The 27,397-nt window shown below is 36.4% G+C and overlaps 1 protein-coding gene across 1 annotated transcript in view; it reads right to left on the reverse strand.

Annotated features, from left to right (window-relative positions):
• The window catches only part of LOC150097089 (myosin-14-like), a 1,147,103-nt gene that overhangs the window by 560,125 nt on the left and 559,581 nt on the right, over nucleotides 1–27,397 (reverse strand). The window contains exon 18 of the mRNA XM_090407039.1: nucleotides 1,767–1,927. Within this exon, the coding sequence (XP_090263165.1) occupies nucleotides 1,767–1,927 (161 nt within the window). The remainder of the gene's footprint in view (nucleotides 1–1,766; nucleotides 1,928–27,397) is intronic.

Here is a 27,397-nt window from a genome sequence, read left to right on the forward strand (position 1 = left end):
ATTGCTCTCAAATATTGCATTCTAGATAAAACAATGTCACTTCACTCCATGATAAGTTTCCTTTTATTCTGGGACTTTTTAAAACAAAATCCGATTTCATGAAGTATTTTACTTAAAGTTGCTCTTTTCCAAAGAAAATAAATTTTTCCTTAAAAGCACAGGAATAAATTTCGGAACGGTTGGCACTCTTTTCTTGACCATGTAAAATTCGTGAATAGTTCTTCTTATAACGTCTACATCAAAATTATTCAAAACTACGGTTTCGATGGTTTTCTTTCTCTGATGATTTTTTTTTTTTTTAGGAGATTTAAATTTTGGCTTACCTTCACCTTTTGATTCCCTACGAATTCTTTTAACAGTCGACCCCGATATGCCCACAATTGCACTTGCATATTTTATGACTTGAGAAAGGGGGATCAAGGCGACTGCCTTCTGACGATTCTTTTTCGCAGAATGTCAGTACATTATTCAATATTCTTTTGCAAGAGCTACTGAAACGTTTAGCAACAGAACTTGTTGACTGTACTGGATCCATCATGCAAATTAATAATAAAAAATAATGCAAAAAAGCAACAACAAAAATCAAGCTAGTACTAGTACAGTGACAGACAAGAAAGCACGTGATTTCACATGTTGGCGACCAATTCATACATCCTTCATTTCTTTTTCCCCTTTAGCATGAATCGACTATTCTTGGCAAAATGCCAAGGAGGGATCTACAAATGGTGGGCGAACTATAGTCAGTTTTGACATTGTATCTCTGTTTACCAATATCCCATTAGCCGACACAGTCAATTTATTATATGAAGATTACACTCCAGATATCGCAAAAATTTTCAAATTTGTTATCCATTTAGGTTATTTTAGTTGGAAAAACAAGTTCTACAAACAAGTTGAAGGTACTGCCATGGGTAGTCCTTTGTCTCCACCTTTGGCTAACTATTTTTTGAAACAATTCAAAGAGACTATGTTTTCATCCATTCACCACAACCATCTCTTTGGTATCTTTTTGTCGATGATGTTTTTGCCATTTGGTCACATACTGAAGATGAGCTTTCTACAACAGATAAATAGCCTTCATCCTCGTATCCAATTCACTATGGAAAAGGAAAATTCTGGTACTTTATCATTTTTGGACATCCTGCTTACTCGAACTTCTTCTGGTACCTTATCTACAAGCAGCTTTCAACAGCCCACATTTACTGGTAGATACATTAAAGAACATGAATATTATATTGATTACAAGAAAACTCAGAAGTCTGGTCTAGCACAACACAGTATTACCACCATCCATAATATACAGTGGGATAAAGCTATTCTACTTCAGAGATGCAGGTTCAAATATGAACGCTTCTTTAAAGAAAGTTGTGAAGCTTTTTTACACCGACCGAATTTAAATCGAAAGGATTGCCTCTCTCTCTCGAAGATCTGGGAGACTTTTATTTTATGTAATCATTAAAAAACTAATTATCTTAAATATTAATTATTTATTAATTTCTTTCATTTCCTAGCTTGCGACAACATTGTATTTTAATAGGTGATCCACTGAATATTCTTTACTTGTATTCTATTCCTATCTGTTTGTAACACTGAAGATGTACTATTATTTTTAGTACAAAATATCTACCTTATTTATTAATTGAAGTTATTGACTTACGTGTTGTTTTTAATAATTATACTATGCCACAGGTCCCTCTAAAAATAAGAATTAAAAGAGGAAGTAGAAAAATTAATATAACATAAAACAGCAAATAAACATACAATACCTTCGGGATATCATTCCCCTACAAAAAGCTTGAAACTGGATTATAAGGTCAGATATTTTCATGTCCCTTTCCTCTTCAAGCTGAGCTAAAACTCCTGCTCTCAAAAAAACCTTACTGTGGCCAATTTTATACAAGTTGGGATCCAAGTCAAGTGAAAGAATCTAAAAAAAAAAAAAATACACCTTTTAATGAACAATGAAATTTTGTTTTCAACTTACAAATGAAATGCAGGGAAGATATAAAGAAGATTACCTTCTCAAAAAGGGGAGAAAAAAACCCACTGAATTACGTAATATACTGCATAACAATAATCCAGAGGTAAAATCAATTATAAAAGGAATGACAGTATGAAGATTCAATTATGTATCATGGGATTGATGATTGGGTTACTATTTCAAGTTTTCTGTTTGCTAAGATCAAATACTTAATGGATGTAATTGAAAAGTAAATAAAAAAAAAAAAGTAAACAAAAAAAAGATAGTACACATCGGAACAAACAATTTGGCTACTGACTGATAAAGTAAAATACAGAGAGAGAGAGAGAGAGAGAGAGGTAGCATATTATATAGATATGATATCATAGAATTAAGAAGAAGGGCTATGATGGTAAACAATTCATGGTGTAAGCTGTGTAGAAAGAATGGAATGAGTTTTTGAATGTATAGAATAAGTGTGAAGGAAGAATAAATTTATATATTATTATTATATGAGAACACCTTGTGTTCAAAGACTGATTGTGGGAGACCCAAACTATCCACACAATATCTATTATAACCAGTGGCAAGCAATAAGGGACTCGCGGAGGCTCGCCCGAGCCCTTTGTTAAATTTTTCTCAAATTTGCGAGTCCCTTGTTCTTTTTGTTTACTTTTTTATTTTTTTAAAAAAAAAAAAAAAAACTTTTTTTTTTTTTGAAAAATTAAAAGTAAAAAAAGCAGTAAAAGATTAGAAGATGAAATAGAATATAAAAGAATAAGAGCCATAGCTAAAAGAGAAGTCAGAAAAAAACATAGAGAATCATGGAATAAATTTGTTTCTAATTTAGAACATGATTTATATAAAATAAGACCCAATGTATATAAGATTTTGAAACACCTAAATGCAGATACCAAAGAAAACATAAAATTAAACACTGAATTGAAATTAGAAGAATTTCTAAATTACTACACAGAACTGTGGACAGACAAATATTTTAAAAAAGACAACTGGCAAATAATTAATGAAAATGAAAAGGAAATAACTGAAGAAGAATTAGAAATCAGCCTGAAAGAAACAAGAAACGGAAAATCACCTGGAGAAGATAAGCTAGGTTCAGAACTATATAAATACGCAGGAACAAGATTCAAAGGAAGACTCTTATTATTTTTAAATAAAATTTACTCAACTGATATCCCCCCAATAGAATGGAAAAAAGCAATTGTGATTCCTATCTTTAAGAAAGGTAGTAGAGATGACCCTAAAAACTATAGAGGTATCAGTATACTAAACTCATGTTACAAAATATACAGCAGAATCTTAAATAACAAACTAATGAAATATTCCGAAAACTTTATTCTAGAGATACAAAATGGATTTAGAAAAGGACGATCATGTATAGACCCAGCCTTCTGCCTAAAATTAATAATAGAGAAAAGAAGAGAATATAATTTAGAAACACATATTGCATTTATTGACTTTGAAAAAGCATCTGACAAAGTTAAAAGAAACATATTATTTAACATATTAAAAGAAAGACAAATACCAAATAATATCCTAAAAGCTGTCACACGTATATATGAAAATAATCAAATACAAATAAGATTAAATCATGAGCTATCATATACAAGAGAGATAAACCAAGGGGTCCGACAGGGATGTCCCCTCTCAGCAACTCTTTTTAATATCTACTTAAATGAAATAATAATAAAATGGAGTAAAAATTTACATCAAGGAATTAAACTTTCACCTACAGTTAACTTAAACACTCTCCTCTTTGCAGACGACCAAATAATAATTACAAATTCTGAAGATAACTTACAGAAAGCTATTTTAAATCTAAATGAGATATCCAAAGATTATGGTATGATAATATCAACGGAAAAATCAAAAACTATGGCCTTTAAAGGACAAGATCCAGCAAGAACTAAAATAGTAATAGATAACAAGATCTTAGAACAGGTGAATTCATTTAACTACCTAGGATGTATGATCACATATGAAAATGAAAAAGATATAAACGTAAAAATTGCAAAATATTTAAAAATACAACAGGTGCAATTAACTCTATATTTAAACCAAACCTAGTTCAAAAACAAACCAGGCTAAAAGTATACAATACATTAGCCCTACCGGTCTTAATGTATGGAAGCGAAATCTGGACAATAAAACAAAAAGACAAACAAAGATTAACAACAGCAGAAATGAAGTTTATGAGAAAAACTGCAAAGTATACCCTATTTGATCACAAAAGAAACGAAGATATTATGAAAGAATTAAACCAAGAACCAGTAATTGAAAAAATTAAGAAATATAAACATAGATGGATGGAACACGTTCAAAGAATGAAAACAGAAAGATTACCAAAACAAGCCTTAAAGTACAAGCCATTAGGAAAAAGAAAACCAGGACATCCTCTTAAACGATTCAACGATGACGTCTAAGGCCGGAACAGGCCATACTAGGCCTAAATCCTTGATACGTATGATGATGATGAATATTGAAGTTGAAAGTTTATTTTGGTAGCTTGCTCCACCTTTGCTATGAGTTGCCTGGTGTTGTACTACTTACCCAGGTAAGATAGTACAACACTATATTCAGTCCTGAAGATATTTTCAGGCGCAAACTTTGTTTGCTCTCACTGGGATAAAGGATTAAACTAAATTTATTATAGTACTTCAATATTATTGTGTTTAAATAATATTTATTTATTATTTATAGATTGTTTGTCATAAAAACTTCTAGCGCAAACAAAACAAATTGATTTTGTTTATAAGAAATGTGGACTACTGCATATGTGCGATTATCTTATTCTTATAAAAGAATAAAATCTTTTATAAGAATAAAAAATTTTATTCTTATTAAATTTTGAATGTTTTTCTTATGTAAGATAAATTAACACAGATGATTATGTGCAAATATTTCATGTTTAGATCATGAATATTTGTTTAAAAATGATAGCTTTACAGGTTGATTGACCCCTCACACTTTTTGATTAAGGAGTAAGCAGTATTAATAAATGTTTTTGTGTGAAATACGGCTTTTTTTTTGCTCAACGATGCGAGCCCTTTGTTAAAATTTCCATAGCTCACCACTGATTATAACCCATTAACAGACAAAGCACTCAACTAACTCTGCCAACCCATTTCATTCATCCATTAATTCATCACCTTCCAAGCAAAAATTCTACTCCTCACACACCCTTTCTAACCACTATTACCAAACTACCAAGGAAGACCACACATTCTACCCCTCTAACCAATATTGAAATATCTCCTCTACATCAACTATACAAATCCCTTTAAGTAACTTAAATGTTTCTGTCATATCACCTCTTTTTTCCCCATCAACCAATTTTTGCATCCCACAAACTCTAAATTTATCCTCATAGGGAGCATTTCACAGGCCACTCACTTTTTGATCACTTTCCTCTGGATCCTCTCCACTACTTCATCAATGCCAAGAAATCCAGCTGACCAGAGTACAAGTAATCCAGATGTCAACATCTCAAGAATCTTATAAAGAGTAATGATAATGTCCTTATATCTGCTTGTTAGTGTATTCTTCAATAATCAAATAATCCTATGAGCTACCTTGGCAACCTTAGCAACATGCTCCTGAAACTTCAAATCTCTATCTACTACCCCGCTCCCCTCAAATCAATAGTTCATCAATTTCCTGGAGTAACAGCTTCATCAATGTAGTAACAGCTTGTTGTCTCAAAACGAATAACTGTCAGCCTATTAAAATCATCATGCAAGATCTTGACATCATCATGATTAAATATTACCCTACCCAATTTTGCATTATCAGCAAACAACTGAATATTTTCTATATCATATATGCTACTTTTAGGTATCTGTCCATTAGTGACCCTCATATCACTAGTTTCATATCCATCCCCCATTCATTCTAATTTCAACAGAGTTTCATGTTGCATTCTGTCAAATGCTTTTGCAAAATCGAGAAGTATCATAATGCAGCGATTTCCTTTATTTAACTTAGTTGTCACTCTATTATAAAAGGTTATTAAACTACTAAGCCATGAATGAACCTTCACAAAGCCATGCTGCATTCATAGAATATCATACTATTATCCACCAATTTCTCAATCCTCTCTTTGAACAACTTTGTCCAATAACTTTACCACCACTCCTAAGATACTGATTGGTCTATAATTTGCTATAATTGATCTATAATGTTATAGCCTCCTTTATGTAAGCAATTATTTCGTTCTCCTTCCACTTCATTAGGACTTTGCTGCAGCTGAGACTTAATTAAAAAAAACCTATGAGACGCATTCCCAGTTCATTTGCACATTCCCATAAAATGCAAGTTGATATTATATCTAATCCCATGGTGTATTTGCATTGACATTCTGCAATATCCTAAGTACTTCCAATTCATCAATCTCTGTTCTCACATCAGTCCCTGTAACATCTGTCATCACAGTAGTAGCCTCAATTGGATGATACACCTTTGCAAAGTGGCCACTCAAAAACTCAACTATTTTATCTGCTTTTATAACCTCAATACCATCAGCAATTGTCAAAATTATTCTTAGATAGTAATTCCTCTCTTACTTGCCACATAACAAAACAACTCCTTGGGATTTTCTTTGGTGTTCCTGCTAATTTTTCCTTCCTTACCACTGGCCACTTTTCTTGCATAATCTTTGTACTGTTCATGACCTTGCTGGAAACTTTTCTTTTTATAAGGGTGGTCTGAAAAGTTCACCATAGATGGCAACACTATCGGCAAGATTTTTTTTTTCTAAGTTGCTACATCTGTCATAAGCATCCATATGAAACTGCAAGTCATTCTATCAAGTAGTTTGTTCTATACATCTATCTGAAGCAAAAGTTTTGTCTGTATCCCTTGAAATGGATAAAACTGAGTATCATGCAGTTATAAAATTCTTTGTAAAAGAAGGTTTAACAATAAAAGAAATTCATTCGAAGCTCATAAAAGTTTATGGGCACTCTTTCCCTTTATTTTCAACAATTACGAAATGGGCTGCTGAGTTTAAACGTGGCCATACCAGCCTTGAAGATGATCCATGCGAAGGACGTTCAAAAAGTGGTAACAACACCAGTAATCATTGATCAAGTGCACGATATGGTATTGGATGACCGGCGAGTCAAAGTGCATGAAATTTCTGAGACTATAGGCATTTCAAAAGAACATGTAGGATACATTTTGCATGAAGAATCACAAATGAAAAAGCTTTGCACAAGAGTAGTTCCGTGCTTGCTCGCAGCAGATCAAAAATGCACTCGCATGAAAATCTCTGAACAATGCTTGGAGCATTTTAACAAGAATAAAACTGATTTGTGTGTCGATTTATTGCTATGGATGAGATTTGGATTTACCATTACACACCAGAATCTAAACAGCAGTCAAAACAGTGGACAGAAGCCAGTTGTTCAGTGCCAAAGAAGACAAAGTTGGTTCCATCAGCAGGAAAAGTCATGGACATCAGTGTTTTGGGATGCTAAAGGCATTTTGTTTATTAATTATCTTGAAAAGGATAAAAAATAACCTGGGAATATTATTCTGATCTTTTAACTAGACGAAAAAATTCATGAGAAAAGACTTGGTTTGCAGAAGAAAAAAATCATCTTTCATCAGGATGATGCACCTGCTCCCAAAGATGCTTTGGCAATGGGAAAATTAAGGGAGCTGTACTATGAATTGTTGGAACATCCACCCTATTCCCCAGATATGGCTCTCTCTGACTTCTATCTCTTCCCAAACCTAAAACTCTTCCTTGCTGGTCAGTGTTTTTCTTCGAATGAAGAGGTGATTGCAGCTGTAGAGGGGTATTTTGCAGATCTTACTGAGAACCACTACAGGGACGGCATAATGGCACTGGAGCATCGCTGGAATAAATGTATTAGTCTTAAAGGAGATTATGTTGAAAAATAAAAATAATTTTGAAAGTATAAATTTGTTTTTACATTGTTAGGCCGAGAACATTTCAGACCACCCTCGTATATATGATCCATAACATTTTCTCTTTTGTAGCTGTGGCTTAATGATACTACCCATACACCTAACTTCAATCTCATTATGTCTCCTGATCTTGAGCATATAGTCTGATACAGAATGAATACAATGAAACACTCAGTCGGATGTTGCTATAAACCTGGTAATGTGGATGGTAGTGGCCATGAAATGTATAAGCAAATTAGCCAAGCAAATAGGAAAAGATTGATCCTTATTGGTGATTTTAATTATGCAATATAGACTTGAATGACAAAACAGCAACAGGAAGTAAAGCAAATGAGTTTCTTGGGTTTTTGAGGGATAGCTAACTCGGGCAGTATGTAAGAGACGGCATGAGAGGAACGAGGGTCTTGAATGTGATCATCTCATCAGACGATTTTAATGAGGTGTCAAATCTACCCCTAGTCAGTAAGAGTGACCATGAAGTGATTACATGGGTGATTGCCAGTCATGTCAAGGAAAGGAATATGTGGAACTAAAAGGGTGGTAATTAGGAGAAGCTCTGGCTTACAGCTGCAGCATGGAATGAGGAGTTGAGTGGAAAGCAGATCAATGCTGCTTGGGTAATATTCAAGAAGTATCTAGAAAAAGCAATGTATAAGTGTCTTCCAAGGGTCAGAAGGATAACTAAGGCAGAATGTGCATTATGGAGAGTTTGAGAGCAGAGGATGATGAGGAGAAGAGACTGACTCTAAGCCAGAAAGAGCTATATGGGGAATTGAGCAAATTTGATGTTAATAAGGCTGTGAAATTTGATAATATTAGTATTCTTGATAATACAAGTATAACACCATGTATTTTGAAGGAATGTGCAATGGAGTTGACAGCTGTCTTGACATATTTCTTTATTTCTTTAATATGAGTATAACACTGGATGAAGTTCCACAAAATGGATGAATGACGAGATTAAGCATGCAATACAGAGGGGAAAAGGCATTATGGAGGCAACATAAGATGAGTGGTAATAATAATCGTTTCCATTAGAAATACAAAAAACAAACAAGAATGGTGACTCAATTGATAAGAGCAGCAAAATTTCAGGATGGGCAGAAGTTAGCTAATGAAGCCAAAAAAAAAAAAAAAAAAAGAAGAAAAAGTAGCGTTCTTTTGCATTAAAGACAAAACCAGTGTTAAAGATAAAAATTATGGTTGGATGAGAGTGATTGATGAAAATAGTTAAGTAAGGATAACTGCTGAGGAGGATATAAGTGAGATATTTCATGAGCAGTTCATAAAGGTCTTCATCCTCATGAATGTCACATTATGGAGAGTTTGAGAGCAGAGGATGATGAGGAGAAGAGACTGACTCTAAGCAAGAAAGAGCTATATGGGGAATTGAGCAAATTTGATGTTAATAAGGCTGTAAAATTTGATAATATTAGTATTCTTGATAATACAAGTATAACACCATGTATTTTGAAGGAATGTGCAATGGAGTTGACAGCTGTCTTGACATATTTCTTTAATATGAGTATGACACTGGGTGAAGTTCCACAAGAGTGAAAGGAAAGCAACACTGTACTGCTTTATGAGGTACCAAGCATCAAATTAGGCCAATGTGTCTATCAGATGTTGTGGCTAAAGTGTTGGAGAGGCTTGTGAGAACTAGGAACCAGAACTTGAATTGACATCAGTGGTATTACCTTTGATGGACAGCACAGATTTTCTAAAGGGAGGTTATGTTTTAGTAATGGTTGGCAGAGTGGTTAGTATATCCACTCTCCATCCAAAAGGCTGCGAGTTTGAAACATCCCTCCGTGGGCATGGATGTTTGTGATTGTCTGTGAAAACACTAGTGATGGTGGTGAGCAGTAGATGGCGTTGGTGTAGATGATGGCAGTTGCAGTTTGCTGTAGTTGGATTGAGTGATGGAGATGGAGAGTAGTAGAGTAGGTGTCCTCCCTCAATGAGTCTTTGAACTCCTTGAAGGTATCATGTAATAATAATCATAAAGGGACAGTGATATTAGTATTAATATCACTGATATTAATATAGACAAGGGAGATTGGTACATAGTAGTATACCTAAATTTTACAAAGGCTTTTGATAGCTTTCTCATGATAAGTTGATAACCAAACTAGAGCAGATGGGATGGGATGGGATAATAGACTAGTGCATTAGATTGGAATTGGCTATTTGGTCAATATCAGCAAGTTGTGTATGCAGGGAGCAATACACCTGAAGAGGAAAGTCACCAGTGGTGAATCTAATAGGCATGTTTTAGGGCCATGGCTGTTTAATTTTAATTTTATTGGGGAAGATTTGAATGTGGATATTCAGTTATTTGCAAATGATGCAGAGTTGGCATGAATTATCAGGAGTAGAACACATTTTGTGGCCTTATAATAAGACATTATTATTATTATTACCATAAGACACCATGGAGTCAGAGACTCATCTAGGAGGTCCCACTGTCATACACACAGATCATCATGTGCCTTAAACACATTCAAATTCTCTGCAGACACCACACTCTCAGGCAAGGCATTCACAACTCTGCATGAAAAAAACATGCAAAGTTGTGAATGACAACTACTTATACAGTTTCAAAGGATGACCTATGGTTCTCCCCTGATCTCTCACTATTTTATGTGAGAGATCAGGGGAGAACTTCAACATTGATTCTATAACACCCCCTTACCAATTTGTACGTCTCTATCATATCACCCCTCTCGCTCCTATCCACTAGACTCTGTAGATTGCATCTTTTCAACCTTTCCTCATATTCAACATTCAAGAGATCAGAAACTACCTTAGTCAGTAGCTTCTGGACCATTTCTGACATTTCTTCATCCTTTTGAAAACCAGGTGACCAAATCTGTGCACAGTAGTCGATGTGCAGCTTATACAGAGCCTTACACAATGGAACAAGAATCTCGTTATTTCTACAAGTAAGTATCCTCTGCATCATTCCCAGAATATTCGTTGTGTTGTCCTCATAGTTTTGTCAATGTGTCCTCTACATTTTAGATCATTATCCACCATCATCCCAAGATCTCTTATTTCCTCCTCCTCAACAATATATGCCCATGAAACATAAATTCTACATCCCATCTTTTTTTCCCAAATTTCAAAACCTTACATTTTGCAACACTGACTGGTATCCCAGTACCATGCACATTCATTCAATTTATTCAAGTCTTCTTGTAAGGCCACAATGTCTGTTCTACTTTTCAGTTCATCCCAACTTTGCATCATCTCCAAATAACTGAATATCCCCATCCAAATCCTTGCCAATATCATTAACATATAGGTTAAACAGCAATGGCCCTAAAACAGATCCCCTTGAGGCACACAGTGACTGTCCTCTTCTGGATATTGCACCCCCATACACTACTTGCTGATACCTTCAGATAACCAGACTCCAATCCAATGAAGTAATCTAATATCTACATATCAATCTGTCTAGTTTGACTATCAACTTATCATGTGGCAATCTATCAAAAGCCTTTCTATGTATATTACTATCCCTCTCCTCTGTCCAATGAACCTGTCACTTTATTGTGATGGGAGCCATTGGACAGAGGAGAGGGATACACAGTAATAAGTAGATTACTAAAGCATGATTTCCCTTTAGCAAATCCATGCTGTCCATCAAGGATAACACCATGATTGTCAATCCAATTCTGGATCCTGGTTCTCACCAGTCTCTCTAACACTTTAACCACAACATCTGACACACAGATACACTTATAATTTGATGCTTGAGTTCTATCACCTACTTTATGGAATGGCACAATCTTGTCCTCCTTCCACTCCTTTGGAACTCAACCCACTGCAAGATTCATATTAAACAAATATGTGAAGACAGATGACAATCCCATGGCACATTCTTTCATGTGCCATGGGGTTGTCAGGTTTGTAGCCTTTAACCCCCCAACTGGCCAGGACGTCTATAGACATCCAGCTAAATCTAAATATGATTCTGTTACACCTACTGAATAATACAGATAAGAAGTGCAATTCGGTCTCACTATTTATCCACCTTGGCTGGTAGGGGTGTTAACATCAAGTTAGCTCAATTCCCCATATACCTCATGATCATTTACAGTCAATCTCTCATCCTAATCATCATCATCAACTGCTCTCAAACTTTCCATGACGTCACATTCACAAGAATGAGTGACATTTATGAACGGCTCATTAAGTATCTCAGCTATGTCCTCTACAGCACCTGTTCTTATACCATTTTTTCCATTTGATGTCATCCTTATGTAATCATTCTTTTTTTTTTTTTCTTGGTGGCTAGAAATCAAAAGAACTCCCTAGGATTCTTTATGGCTTCTTTAGCTAACTGCTGATACTTCACTTTTGCACCTGTTCTTTGTAATCCTCATGGAATTGATCATTAACACTCCTCTTATGCTGCCTCCATAATGCCCTCTTCCTCTATATAGCATCTTTAATTCTGCATTCATCCATTTCACACCTACCTTATTTAACCTTCTTACCCTTGGAATACATATAAACATTGTTTCTACTAGACAGTTCTTGAATATTCCCCAAGCTGCATTGATCTTTTTCCAGCTAACTCCTCATTCCAGGCAACATCTGCAAGTTGTCTCCTGAGCTTCTCATAATCACCACCCTTGTAGTTCCATATATACCCTTTCCTCACAGACGTCTTCACACTGCTGGCAACCACCAGGTAATCACTTCATGGTCACTTCATTAGAGGGTGATTTGACACCTCATTTATAATTACATCCTCTAATGAGATGATCAAATCAAAGATCCTCAATCCTCGTGCGTGCTCTGTTACATATTGCCTGAGGCAGTTTTTATTATTATTAAGACAGACCTCCAGGAATTCATCAAAGGAGGCCACATGCTACATGCACTAGCGATCATACTTATTCTTGAATTCATTCACACTACTTGCACTCACAGCATCCAATGGCAATCAATTCCAATCATGTACCACCCTATTTGAGAAAAATCTAGCCCTCATCCCCCTTCTTAGTGGCATTCATTCTCAGCTTCCTAGGATGCCTGCTTGTCTTTTCCCTACCCTCCGTAAATTGAAAAATTCATCAACTGAAATCCTGTATGATTCTTTCAAAAGTTTTAAGTCTCAATCATATCACCCCCTCTTTCTCCTGTTTGCTAGCATATGTAATTTACAAATTCTCAATCTGTCTTCATAATCAGTGTTTCACAATTCTGATATCATTTTTAACATTCTCCTTTACACTCTATCCACTATATCAGAATCATAACGGAAACCAATAGACCAGACCAGCATATAATAGTCCAAGGGAGGTCTTATCAAGGCTTTGTAAAGAGGAAAAATGACATCCTTATTTTTACATGTCAATGTTCATTTCAGCATTGCAATTATCTTTTGAGGTGTATTTGCAGTCTTTGCTACATTGCCCATGAATTTCAACTACCTATCTACTAACACTCCAAGATCCCTAGCCTTATCAGTTTCTTCTAGCATAATCCCACCAATATAATACGACACTGGATATTTACTCATGCCACAGTGAATGACTTTACATTTGGACTTTACATGGTGGAGTACTGCTTATGATAAGTGAGGACCTATGTCCTCTAAGAGTGGAGAGTTTGGAAGGCAGTGACTAATGATTTTGAAAGCACATGGTGTGAGGTGGAGGTGGGCAAGACAGGATATTTAGTGGGGTGTTGCTACAGACCAAGGAGCACAGAAGGTGGGGACCAGGAGATGTTGAGACAGTTGAGCGTGGCAAGTGTAAGAAGAACGATTGTTTTGGGACATTTTAACTACAGCAGTACAGATTGGGGGAAGGAAGATGCATGTAGCAATAAAGGAATGGAATTTCTAGAATTCTTGAGGGATAAATGTCTTAGGTAAAAAGTAATAGAGGGAACAAGAGGTTTAAGAGTTTTGGATTTGGTTATAGCATCAGAAGAGTTGATAATAACTGAAATGACATCTCTCCCACCAGTTGGAGAGAGTGACCATATGGTTTTGACTTGGAAAATCAATAGACATGCAGAAGTATCAAAGAGATGGGAATGTATTATAAAGCAGATGATTATAATAGTCATAGGCGTCAACTTGGGGAAGTTTCATGGAGGGAGGAATTGGAAGGCCGGGATATCATTAGTGCTTGGGAAATTGTGAAGGAATATTTGTTAGCAGCAATGGTAAGCTGTATTCCACGAGTGAAGAAGAGGACACAATTTGGAGTAAAGTGGATGACAAACAATATTAAACAGGAGCTACATGAGAAAAAGAGGCTATGGAAGAGATATAAGGAGACAGGTGAAAAGAAGATGCATGAAAAATATAAGACACAGGCCAGAAGAGTGACTAGTATGGTAAGGAAGGCAAAACTGGAATATGAGAAAAGATTGGCCCTTAGATTCAAGGAAAATCCTAGGAAATTTTTTAGTTATGTGGCCAGTAGGTGGAGAAATGACTGTGGAAGAATGATATTGTGGGATAAAAATGGGAATAGAGTGACTGATGTAGAGGACATAATGGAATTGTTCAATGAACACTTTATTGGAGTATTTCATCCTGGAGGAGTCAATTTGAATACTAGGGGGATAGAGCAGGTTCAAGGTTTAGAGGTGCAGGAGGAGAGTGTGTTCCACATACTGAGTACTCTGGATGTTAGTAAAGCTGTGGGACCGGATGATATTTCACCATGAGTTTTGAGAGAATGTGCTAAGGAACTGACAGTGCTCTTGCCCTGGCTTTTCAATGAAAGTCTGGTTGTGGGAAAGGTGCCCATGGAATTGAAGGAAGGAAAGATAGTGCCATTGCATAAGGGCAGTAGCAGACTGAAAGTGTCTAATTATAGGTCAGTTTTTGCCATCAGTAATTAGTAAGAACTTGCAGAAAGCAGTGAAGGACCGTATACAGCATTGGGCAGATGAAGGTAATGTTATCTGTGAGAGTCGACATAGATTTGTCAAGGGGCGCTCTTCTTTTAGCAATATGCTAGCCTTTTATGATAAAGTTACAAGAGCATTAGATGAGGGAAAGGCACATACTGCCATTTTCCTAGCCTTGGCAAAGGACAAGAGTGCTACATGATAAGCTGATATTCAAGTTGCAGCACATGGGTCTGGATGTCAGATTATTCAACTGGATTCAGATTGGCTGTCCGATAGGTATCAGAGAGTTGTGTATGGTGGAGCAATATCAAAGAGGCAGAAGGTTACAAGTGGGGTTCCACAGGGCTCAGTATGGGACCTATATTGTTTAACCTTTATATCAATGACATTGTCTGTGGATTGCAAGTGGATATTTGGCTGTTTGCGGATGATGCAAAGCTGGGAAAGGTTATTAGTAGTGGTAGCCCTGCAAGAGGATTTGAATAAGCTAGATAGATAGGCAAATGAATGGGGGTGTCAGTTTAATGCAGCAAATTGTAAGGTCTTGAGGTTTGGGACACATCAATGGAATGCTGCATACTCTATGGGAGGAGTTAAAATGGGGGAAGTAGGAGAGACAAGGGATCAGGGTTTGATGATTGATAGAAACCTGAAATTTGGGGAACATATTGCAAAGGTGGTGAAGGTAACACAGAGGATTGCTGCAATAATGAGAAGGACACTGACCTGCAGAGATAAAACAGTTATCATTCCGTTATATAAGACCCTGATCAGACCACAATTGGACTATTGTTCTCAGATTTGGTCCCCAGGATTTGAAGGGGATAAATTAACTGTGGAAAGGGTACAAAGGTGGATAACAAAGATGGTTTCAGGACTGTACAATGATAGTTATGAGGATCAGCTGAGGGAGTGTGGACTGCAGAGTGGTGGATAGAAGGAGAGGTGATATCATTGATACTTTTAAACTGTTGAGAGGTGGTTACAGGGTTGACACTGGGGAGTTCTTTCGCTTGGTTGAACAGCGGGAAGGAATCATGATAAGGGGCCATCCCTGGAAGTTACGAAAGGAAACTGTGAGCAAGAGGGTGAGGAGTGATTTCTTTGCCTGGAGGGTGGTTGAACCATGGAATGTATTTCCTGATGGAGTGGTGAGAGCGAGAACAGTCAATGCATTTAAGGAGAGGCATGGTAGACTTTGTATTTCCTAGGAGGGACCTCCCTCGATGAGTCTTGTGTTTCTTAGAAAGGACCTCCCACAATGAGTCCTTTGACTCCATGGAGGCCTGGATAATAATAATAATAATAATTACTGATTAGCTTAACTATCTTTGCAACATCAGCAAACAGCTGTATGTTGCTTGTCAAATCCTTCCGAATATCATTAATGTACAGATTGAATAACAGTGGATCAAGCACTGATTCTTGTGGTACATCACTGGTTACCTTAAATCATGTAGACCCTCATCCCTGGATACCACTTTTTGATATCTATCAGTTAGCCATCCTCTTATACATGCCAACAGTTTATAATTCAATCCCATGTTCTCCAATTTATGCAACATTGTTCCATGTTGTATTCTGTCAAAAGCCCTAGCAAAATCCAAAAGTATCATGGTGTATTCATTCCCCTTGTTTACTTTAATGGTAACATAACATCGTTATAAAATGTAAGCAAGTTACTAAAACATGACTTTCTCTTAATAAACCCATGCTGTTCATTGCAAAGTAGAGATTCACTGTCAACTCATTTCTGAATATGAGCCCTTACAAATTTTTCCAAAATCTTCACAACCACTCCTGAGATACTAACTGGTCAATAATTGGATACATCAGTCTTTGCACCACCCTTGTGCAATGGCATTACCATACATTGTTTCTATTTCTCCAGAATCATCCCTGTTCTGAACTCATACCAAACAGCCTGGTAAAAGGAATAGTCAATTCAGCTGAACAATCTTTAACAAACTGGCTGATATCCCATCATCTCCTATTGCTGAATTCTTATTCAACTTGTGCATCAGCTCTAATACCTTGTCCTCATACACCTGAGTTTCTTCATCCAGTGAAGAGGTAGCAGTGAGCTCAATGTTGCATACACCAGGTTGATAGCTTTAAGAAAATGAGAACTCATTAGTTGAATAACCTCTTCTGCATCTGTTACCCTCACACCATCTGCATTTAGAAGAGTTATTCTTTCATATTCATTCTTTCTCTTACTTGCAGCATATTAATAGAATTCTTGTGAGTTGGTCTTTAGCACGCAGAGCTAGTGTCTTTCCATAAAAAAGTGTGTATGAGAAAAAGGGACTGACTAGATTAGTCATTGACACAATGGAGTCTTATTCCCACTATGAGTCTCTGACTCCATGGAAGTCTGATGTTAATAATAATAATATTGATTCATCCAGATACTCCTTGTGTATCACCCATGCATCATTAACATCCTTCCTTTGCAGATATTTATGATATGTTATATTTATGATATGCTTCAAGCTTTGATATGGTGCAGTATGACCTTTGCTGTCCTTGCACCAATAAACCATCAATCAATCAATCAAAATATTTCAAACTTCTTCCTAAGCTTGTCGTAACTATGTACTTTGTACTACCAAATGCTCCAAATGATCCATTCCTGGCTGAAAATTCCATGTTTTGCAACCATTAGAGTCAAGACGCATGATCACTCTCCCCAGTCAGAGGCAATGCAGTCCACCTTGTTCTGCACAAATCTTCTGATTTTATGATCAATTACTACACTCTCAAACCATGAATCACCTCTATCATATGCTATCTAAAGTAATTATGATTCAGCAGGTGTATAAATTCCATATTTATTTCAGCCATCTTATCTTTCCTTCTTCCAATCTGTCTACAGTTGATGTCTCCCATAAAAATTACTCAACCTACATTCGTATTAATTTGCTGATGAATGTCTTCAACATCATCATCAATTGTACCACAGCCTATAGCAGCAACAACTGTATATATATTTTTTTCCTTCTGACCTCAATTGCACATCAGATTGCATCAAAAGAACTGTCTATCCACCTGTTTATCTCCTACTCTTTTTGGCTGCAATTCATCTACTATCATCAACAGTACCCCCATCTTCTCTATCCTCCCTGAAATACCTTCACATTCTATCCCTGTAACTACATCACCTGCTGTTAGCCAAGCAGCACTAGTGCCTAAAACTTTTGGCAAGGTTGCATTAACCAATGTCAAAAGCTCCTATCTTTTGTTCCTAATACTTCTGTCATTAGTATGCAGAAAATGCAGCATCTGTTTAGAACCCCCAATCACCATTATCAGGCTGGTAAGTATGACAAGCTTAGGAGATTGATTGGTTCAGTGCCATGGCATGTACAACAGCAAGGGCTAGAAGTTGATAGTGCATGGGAAGCGGTTAAGAAGTGTTTGCATGAAGCAATGGCTGACTGTATACCTAGAGTCCGAATAATAAATCAAGTAGGGGTTAAATGGATGAATAACACCATTATGCTTGAGCTGCAAAAAAAAAAAAAAAAAAGCAACTATGGAGGGAATTTAAGGAGAAAGGTGACCAACAGGTTAGGTTAGGTTAGGTTAGTATAAAGTATAAAGCGCAGGACAGAAGGGTAATGAGTGTGGTAAGAAAAGCAAAAAAGGATTACGAAAGAACATTGGCCATGCAGGCTAAAGAGAATCTTAAACAGTTTTTTCAATATCTTGCAAGTAAAGAAAAAAATGTGTATGGCAGAATGATTTTAAAGAATGCCGATGGTAGGGAGGTAACTGAATCAGTTGATATAGTTGAATTACTGAGCAAGCACTTTGCAAGAATATATCTTCCAGGTAGCGACATTGCAGAAATGAATGAACCAATAGATTATAAGGGAATTGTGGTAAATGAAGTGGAGGTGAGTAGTCTATTGCAAAACCTCAACGTCGATACATCTGTGGGATTGGATGGTATACCAGCTCATGTCGTATGTGGAGCGGCTAAAGAATTGTCAGTACCCTTGACCATTTTGTTTAATTTGAGTCTTGGGTCTGGGTTAGTGCCGAGGGGGTGGAAAGAGGGGAAAATTGTTCCACTGCATAAAGGAGGTTCCAAGACTGCTGTTGTAAATTTCCGACCGATTAGCATATCAGGAATCGTTGTAAAGGTCTTGTAGAAATTAGTCAAGAGAAGAATATAGGATTGGATAGATGAAAATGGGATACTGTATGGGGGAAAACATGGTTTTGTGAAGGGTAGATCATGCCTCAGTAACTTGCTCACATTTTATAACACACTGATGGCTGAACTGGATAAGGGTAATGGGTTTACAGTGATTCTACTGGACCTTGCCAAGGCCTTTGACAGGATACCACATGGAACTCTAATCAGTAAACTGGAGCAGATGGGGATGGATATATGGTTGGTGAGATGGATAGGAGGGTGGTTGATGGAGAGATACCAGAGAGTGATTTATTCAGGAGTGGAGTCCAAAAGACGGCTTGTGACTAGTGGTGTGCTGCAGGGTTCTGTTCTTGGACCACTACTTTTCAATTTGTTCATTAACGATATAGGAAAGGATCTGAGAGGAAGTGTTCACTTGTTTGCTGATGATGCAAACTTGGGTAGAGCAATTGTGAGTGCACAGGATGTCAAAATTTTGCAGGATGATTTGGATAGTTTGGAGGACTGGGCTAGGGAAAATGGATGTCAATTTGATGTGGCAAAGTGTAAGGTTATGCATTTTGGAGTGAAAAGATTAGCAGCAGTATATTACATTTGTGGAACCGTACTCCAGGAGATTGATGAGGCCAGGGATTTGGGAGTGTTGGTGGGTAGGGAGTTGAAGTTTAGGGAGCACATTGCAAAAGTGGCTAAATCAGCTCATCAAATCACTTGGTTGCTGAAAAATACTTTAACAAGCAGAGACAAAGAAGTTATTGTTCCTCTATATTGAGCCTTGATAAGAGACCCCATCTAGACTACTGTGCCCAGGTATGGGTGCCAGGGTTTCTTCTTGATGGGGAAGAGGTGGAGAGGATCCAGACATGTGACCAAGATGATAGCAAGTCTGTGGAATGAGCCTTATGAGAACAGGTTGAAGATTTGTGGGTTGCAGAAATTGGTTGATAGGCGGAAAAGGGGTGATATGATTGAGACATTCAAATTACTGAAGGGTTTCTATAGGATTAATCCAGAAGATATTTTTGAGAATAGGGCTGGTGGTGGGAGGACTAGGGGCCATATATGGAAGCTGGGTAAAATTGTGGTTAACAGGGGTGTTAGAGCTAGGGTTTTACTTGGAGAGTGGTGAATGAGTGGAATAAGAGTCTGTTGTGGGTGCTATGACTGTGAATGAGTTCAAGGCGAGGTATGATAGATACTGTGTGAATGTCGAATAGTTGTTCTTGATAATAATTTTCTTAACTGAATATCCTATTCAATTTTTTTTTTTTGCTTGAGAAACCAAATTCTGCACTTGGTCATTCTCACACTTACTTGCCTCAAATGCTTCCTGATACTTCTAGTATTAGTACATAGAAACTGTAGCATACCCTTAGAACCCCAACTACATTTACATCTTGAATTCACTGCTGCATTGAGTATTGTTGCTTGAAAGACTCAACCTATATTTTTTGGTCATTCTCACACTCACTCTCTCATTTCATGAGTGCTTGAATCCACCCTAATTGCCCACGATTTCCTAACTTTGCACTTTCACTCTCTCAGTGAACAAAGCGCTCTCTCTAGACACCTAACTTTGAATCCTTTTAAGTGCAGTCCATTAGAATTATACCAATCTTTCCTTCCTTTAAATTCTGACTATAGGTTCACAGTTCTACATAATTTCTTCTGCATAATCGGCACATTGGTTAATTTGCTATCAATATCTTCCTTTTAAGTTTGCCTCATCACATGGCAAGAGGCATACAATCTTCACCCTCTTGCTCTTCCCTTTTACTTCTTCCAATATTTCCTTCACATCCTCCCTCATACATGACTTCTTACCTCTTGGGCTATTAGTCCCATCCTAAATGATCAATTATTTCACCTTATCTTTTTGCATCTTGACATTATCACTAATATTATTATTTTTGCCTCAGTAAAAAAAAAAAAAGATTTTGTCCCACTTTCATTAAGTACTCTACTGATCATTAAATCTCTGCACAAAATTTTCTCCTTACCCTCTTTCTCTCATTTATATTAAGTACGTATCTCTTGCTTTTTCCTTTTCTCACCTCTGCTAATCTCTTGAAGTTTCTGCTATCATTCAATTTCACATTTTTTTCCTAAACCAATCTATATAAGCTGCTATTCCTTATTATGGTCCTCTTCATCTTCTGACACTTTGCACTGCTAGCTATTCAACATTATCTTCGATATTAACATTTTCTGGTGTATGGTCAATACTGCCTACTTTACTATCATGTGTTTCTCTCTCTCTCTGTTTCTCTTCTTAAAACATCTAACATATTGGCTTACTAGTTTCTCTCTCCTTCCAGAATTCTTTCAACTTTTGCCATGACTACATCTCAGTGTAATGAACAAAACCATGCAAATTCAACTCATCCAATAAGGATGTCTTGGTGGCCATTGTTCTATGTCTGACAGGTGCCATAGTGATAATATATACTTAACAGGTTTTACTTAAATCTAAATAACTCAGTTTATTACCCCTATATAAAACAAAAAATTACAATGAATTAATTTAATATTATTAACTAAATTTTGAAATAACTTGTCTTTCAAAAATGTTCACAAAACACCTCATACACTATTATTATTATTTTCGGGCTACTCCAGGGAGTCCTTAGACTCATCGAGGGAGGCCCTAAACATCATGTCCACACAACTATACGCCATTCACACAGTATCTATCATACCTTGCCTTGAACTCGCTCACTGTCATAGCACCCACAACAGACTCTGGCAGCTTATTCCATTCATTTACCACTCTAAAAGTAAAGAACCCAGCTCTAACACCACTGCTAACCACACTCTTGCCCAGCTTCCATAGGTGTCCCCTAGTTCTCCCACCACCAGTCCTGATCTCAAAAATATCCTCCGAATTAATCTTATAGAATCCTTTTAGCAATTTGAATGTCTCAATCATATCTCCCCTTTTCTGCCTATCAACCAGTTTCTGCAACCCACAAATCTTCAACCTGTTCTCATATAGTTCATTCCATAGACCTGCTATCATCTTAGTCACTCGCCTCTGGATCTTCTCCACCTCCTCCCCATCAAGAAGGAACCGAGGTGACCAAATCTGGGCACAGTAGTCAAGATGAGGTCTTATCAAGGCTCGGTACAGAGGTACAATAACTTGCTTGTCTCTGCTCGTTAAGGTATTTTTCAACAACCAAGTGAGTTGATGAGCTGATTTAGCTACTTTCGCAATGTGCCCCCCCCCCCCCTAAACTTCATCTCCCTATCCACCAACACTCCCAAGTCCCTGGCCTCATCAATCTCTTGGAGTACAGTTCCACCCATGTGGTATACTGCTGCTAATGTTTTCACCCCAAAATGCATAACCTTACATTTTGCCACATTAAACTGACATCCATTCTCCTTAGCCCAGACCTCCAATCTATCCAAATCATCCTGCAAAATTTTGACGTCATCTGCATTCACTATTGCCCTACCCAACTTCGCATCATCCGCAAACAAATGAACTGTACCTCTCAGATCCTTTCCTATATCATTTATGAACAAATTAAACAGCAGTGGTCCAAGAACAGATCCTTGTGGCACACCACTAGTCACAGGCCGTCTTGTGGACTCTACTCCTGAGTAAACCACTCTCTGATATCTCTCTGTCAACCACCCTCCTATCCATCGCACCAACCCTATGTCCATTTCCATATGCTGCAATTTACTGATTAGAATTCCATGTGGTATCCTGTCAAAGGCCTTAGCAAGGTCCAGTAGAATCACTGTAAAATCATTACCCTTATCCAGTTCAGCCATCACTGTGTTATAATTAGTGAGCAAGTTACTGAGGCATGACCTACCCTTCACAAAACCGTGCTGTCCCCGATACAGTATCCCATTTTCATCAATCCATTCCTGTATTTTTCTCTTGACTACTTTCTCCAAGACCTTGACAACAACTCCTGATATGCTGATCGGTCGGTAATTTGCAACCATAGTCTTGGATCCTCCTTTATGCAGTGAAACTATTTTCCCCTCTTTCCTATATGCCACTTGTGGCCAACTTTATGTTTAGTGTTAGAGGGATGGCCTGCATTTGGTGTCAGGAGTCTGGAGAAATTATTTATTTGTAAGAGACATAAGATTCTTAATATCTTAATTACATGAACATGCTTAATAATAGAGGCAACTGTGATGATAAGATCACCACATGTTTTTCTGGTTCAGCATTATTAAATATGTGCAATGAAGTCTGTATAAGAGAAGCATTACATGCGATCAGGAATTTCAAAGTTGTTCAACTGGATCATTGCAGACAATAGAGAAGTATACAAAAAACATGGTGGTAAAACTTATTATGTCTGCACATAAATGCCAGCAGTTTCAGGAACAAAGAAGTTGAGTTTCTTGTCTTAGGGAATATGATGTGGCTTCAGATTACTCGCATTAGTGAGACATGGCTCTCAGAAGCAGATGTACTAACCGATATTAAGTGAAAAGTTACAGTATTTTTAGGAAGGACAAACATGATAGAAGAGGATGTGCTACTAATGATACTGGATGACTTGGGTCTAGTTAGGATAAAAAGCTATGAGTACAATATTAGTAACAATTTTCCAGGTGGCAATGAGTTTGAAGTCGTTGTATGTTAAAGTCTAACAAGATCAAATACATAGTGGGACATTGTTAGATGTTAGAGACAATGAAATGCATCACCACAAATTATCATGGATGATTTTAATTACCCACTGACTGAGCAGTGAAATTTCACAACAGGAATAGAGCCATATTTATTGAACTGTTGCAAGACATCTTCCTCAAGAATCACATGAAAAAAGGAACTCGAGGTCAAAGCATGTTAGATCTGATTACAGTGTCAAAGAGAATTTCAGTTAAAGAAGTAATTGTTCTGTCTCCGGTTGGGTGACAATAATCATGTTGTACTAACCTGGGAAGTATCTAAGTGTATGGTCATTCCATTCATAAAAGGTTGCATGCTGACCTACATTGCCGGCCTGGTTTGCTGAGTGGTTATGTATCCACTCTCTAGCCGGCTGCGGGTTCAACTCCCGCCGTGGGCATGGATGTTTGTTTGTGAAAATACTAGTGGTGGTGGTGGTCGGCGGTAGATGGCACTGGTGTAGATGATGAAGGTAGTTGAGGTTGGTGGAGTGGTAGAGATGGAGAGTTGTAGAGTAGGTACCCTCCCTCGATGAGTCTTTGGACTTCCTGGAGGTGTTATGTAATAATAATAATAATAATAATAATAATAATAATAATATATCAGAATATTATTATCATGATATTCTATGGGATATCAGAATAGATGCTAAAAGAGTATTCAGCTGAAATGATGTTCCTTTAACCTGCTGTATAATTTGAATCTCAGCAGAGGGAAGATTCCACAGGAGTGTAGTGTATGTATCCTCTTGCACAAGAGTGGTGCAAAGACTGATATGTCTAACTATTGAACTACCAGTATCTGTGGAGTAGTGGTGAAAATTTTTGGAAAAGTTAGTTAGTGCTCAAATGCAGAAACAAGATGAAAGAAAACCTATACTATTCATTATGAAGTATGAGTTGACTAAGGAAGGGTCATATTTCAGCAACTTGCTCACATTTTATAACAACATTACCACTGAGTTACACAAGTGGAATGAATACATCATAATACTTTTTACTTTGCTAAAGCATTTCACAGGATACAGCATGGAAAATTGTCAGATAAACTGGAGAATATGGGATAACATTGTAAAATACCAGCATTGGTAAGAGGATAGTTGGAGCTGCCCATAATAATAATAATAATAATAGCTGACTGAAAAATATCAAAAAAGTAGTATACAGTAGTAGTAAAAGTAGTAAATCAAAAGTAAAAGACTTTCTAGAAATTTACTAAATCTGGAGAAAAAAAAAAGTTTTATAATTTTGCTATGAATGAAGACTTTCATAAAAACTACCAAATAATAACCGAGATGTTACTAAAAAATTCCAGAGAGATTGGTGGAATCAACCAAAAGAAGGAAGAAAGGAAACAGTCTAAAGAAAACCAAAACCTTCTCAGAAAGAGAAGAGAAATGAAAAGAGATCTAGACAAGAGAAGTAGAATAGAATTATTGGAGCTAAGCTATGTAAAACAATACGGAAAAGGATGGGACAAGAAATTAGAAACTTCAGAACAAAGAAAATCAAAATTACAATAGAAAACAATATGAATCTAAAAGGAGTGAGAAGAAAGTTGTCTGTCCATAGGACAAAATAAATTACTAACCCTTAAAGATGAAAACTGAGTACTTAAAAAAGAAAAAGAACAGAATCCTTCTATGCTAAATTACATGATGATTCCAAAGACTTAAACCAATATGAAAAGAAAAATGTAATATCCCATATGCCCTAATGTTTTAAAAGAAGACATTCAGTATGCAGTAGGTAGCATGAGTAATGGAGAGACACCAGATGAAGCTGAGTTAAAAAATTAAGTTAAAATATTTATCTTAGATTAATATATCTTAAGTTAAAAAAATTATACATTATGCCTAAGACAGAAGAGAATACCAAAGAGTTGGAATAATGCTATCCTTATTATATTTTTTTTAAAAAGGGAGATAGAAACATTTTAAAAATTAAATCCATATCAATCATCTGTCAACAATATATAAAATTTTTACAAAAATCGTTAATAAGAGAATACAAAATAAACTAGATTTTTGAGGACCATCAGAACAAGCAGCATTCAGAAAAAATTACAACACTATTGATCATTCAACATGATTGAAAAGACAAATGAATACCAAAAAACTTTATTATTATTATTATTATTATCTTAAGATCCCATGCAGTCACAGATTCTTCTAGGAGGTTACTTTTATCATACACACAGCTCATCATACCGGGCCTTAAACACATTCAAATTCCTTATGGACCCCGTGCTCTCAGACAATGCATTCCAATCATTCACAACTCTTTATGCAAAAAACATACTTCTTACCACTTGCTCAAACTTCCTTATACAGCTTCCAGAGATGACATCTTATTCTTCCTCAATCTCCCACCATTTTATGAAAAACCTCTTCAACAAAAAATAATCCTATAACAACCCCTTACTAACTTGTACATCTCTATTATATCACCCCTTTTCCTCCTATTCACTAGACTCTAAAAATTGCATCATCTCAACCTTTCTTCATATTCAATATTCCAGAGATCAGAAACTATTTTAGTCAATCATCTCTGGCCACTCTCCAACATCCCTTCATCCTTTTGAAAATCAGGTGACCAAATCTGTGCACAGGTCCATATATGGCCTTATACAATGGGAAAGAATCTCTTTACTTCTATAAGTCAATGTCCTCTGCATTATTGCCAGAATTCACTGTGTTGTCCTCACAATTTTGGTAATATATCTTCTAAATTATAGATCATTATCCACCATCACCCAAACAACTCTTATTTCTTCTACCTACAACAATATTTTCCAACCAAGAGTAAATTCTACATCCCATTTTTGTTTTCCAAATTTTAGAACCTTACAATTTGCAATATTGAACTGGCATCCCCACTCCCGTACCCATTCACTCAGTTTATTAAAGTCTTCTTGTATTATAGGTTTTATTTCTGGGAAAATTCCCATGTTACTCCTCAAAGTAAATATTAATTTTATGGCTATTTAGCCTATTTTTGTTTAGGGGAACTCCTAAACATAAATAAGATTAAATAGCCATAAAAGTAATGTATTTTTTGTATGGCCATAACATCTGCTCTACTCCTCATATGTCCCAACTTTGCATCATCTGCAAACAACTGCATATCCTTGTTTAAATCTTCCCAAATATCATTAAATATTGCTATGCCCCCCCCCCCACACACAAAATTTGTTGATACCTATCAGAGAGCCAATCTCCAATCCAACGCACTAGTCTAATATCCAAACATATCTGCTCTAGTTTGACTATCAACTTATCATGCAGTAATCTAGCAAAGGCAATTGCAAAGTCTAAGTATACTATTGTGTATCGACCTCCCACATCCAATGCTGCTGTCACCTTATTCTAATAAGTGTTTAATAATAGATTATAATTCTAATAATAGATTGCTAAATATTAAAAACTTAATATATTTTAACATTTTAATATTTGAATATTGATTTTTAATTTTTAAAAATTTTTTAATTTTAATTTTTAATATTAAAATATTAAATATTAAAAATGACATCCCTTTAGCAAATTTATGCTGTCCATCAAAGATAATAACACTGTTATCAACCAAAATTCTGGATCCTGATTCTCACCAGATTTTTAATGAGGTATCAACACTGCCATCTGCTGGTGAGAGTGACCATGAGATATTGGTTTGGAAGGTAGTCAAACAGGAACATATGTGGAACTATAAGATGAGTGTTTATGAGAAGCTCCATAGTCAACTTGCATAAATAATATATTGATGCTAGCTGACTAGGG

This window comes from Typopeltis vanoorti, chromosome 17 (assembly GCF_054136105.1).
Source record: "Typopeltis vanoorti isolate ZY-2024b chromosome 17, IOZ_Tvanoo_1.0, whole genome shotgun sequence".
Lineage (NCBI taxonomy): Eukaryota > Metazoa > Arthropoda > Arachnida > Uropygi > Thelyphonidae > Typopeltis > Typopeltis vanoorti.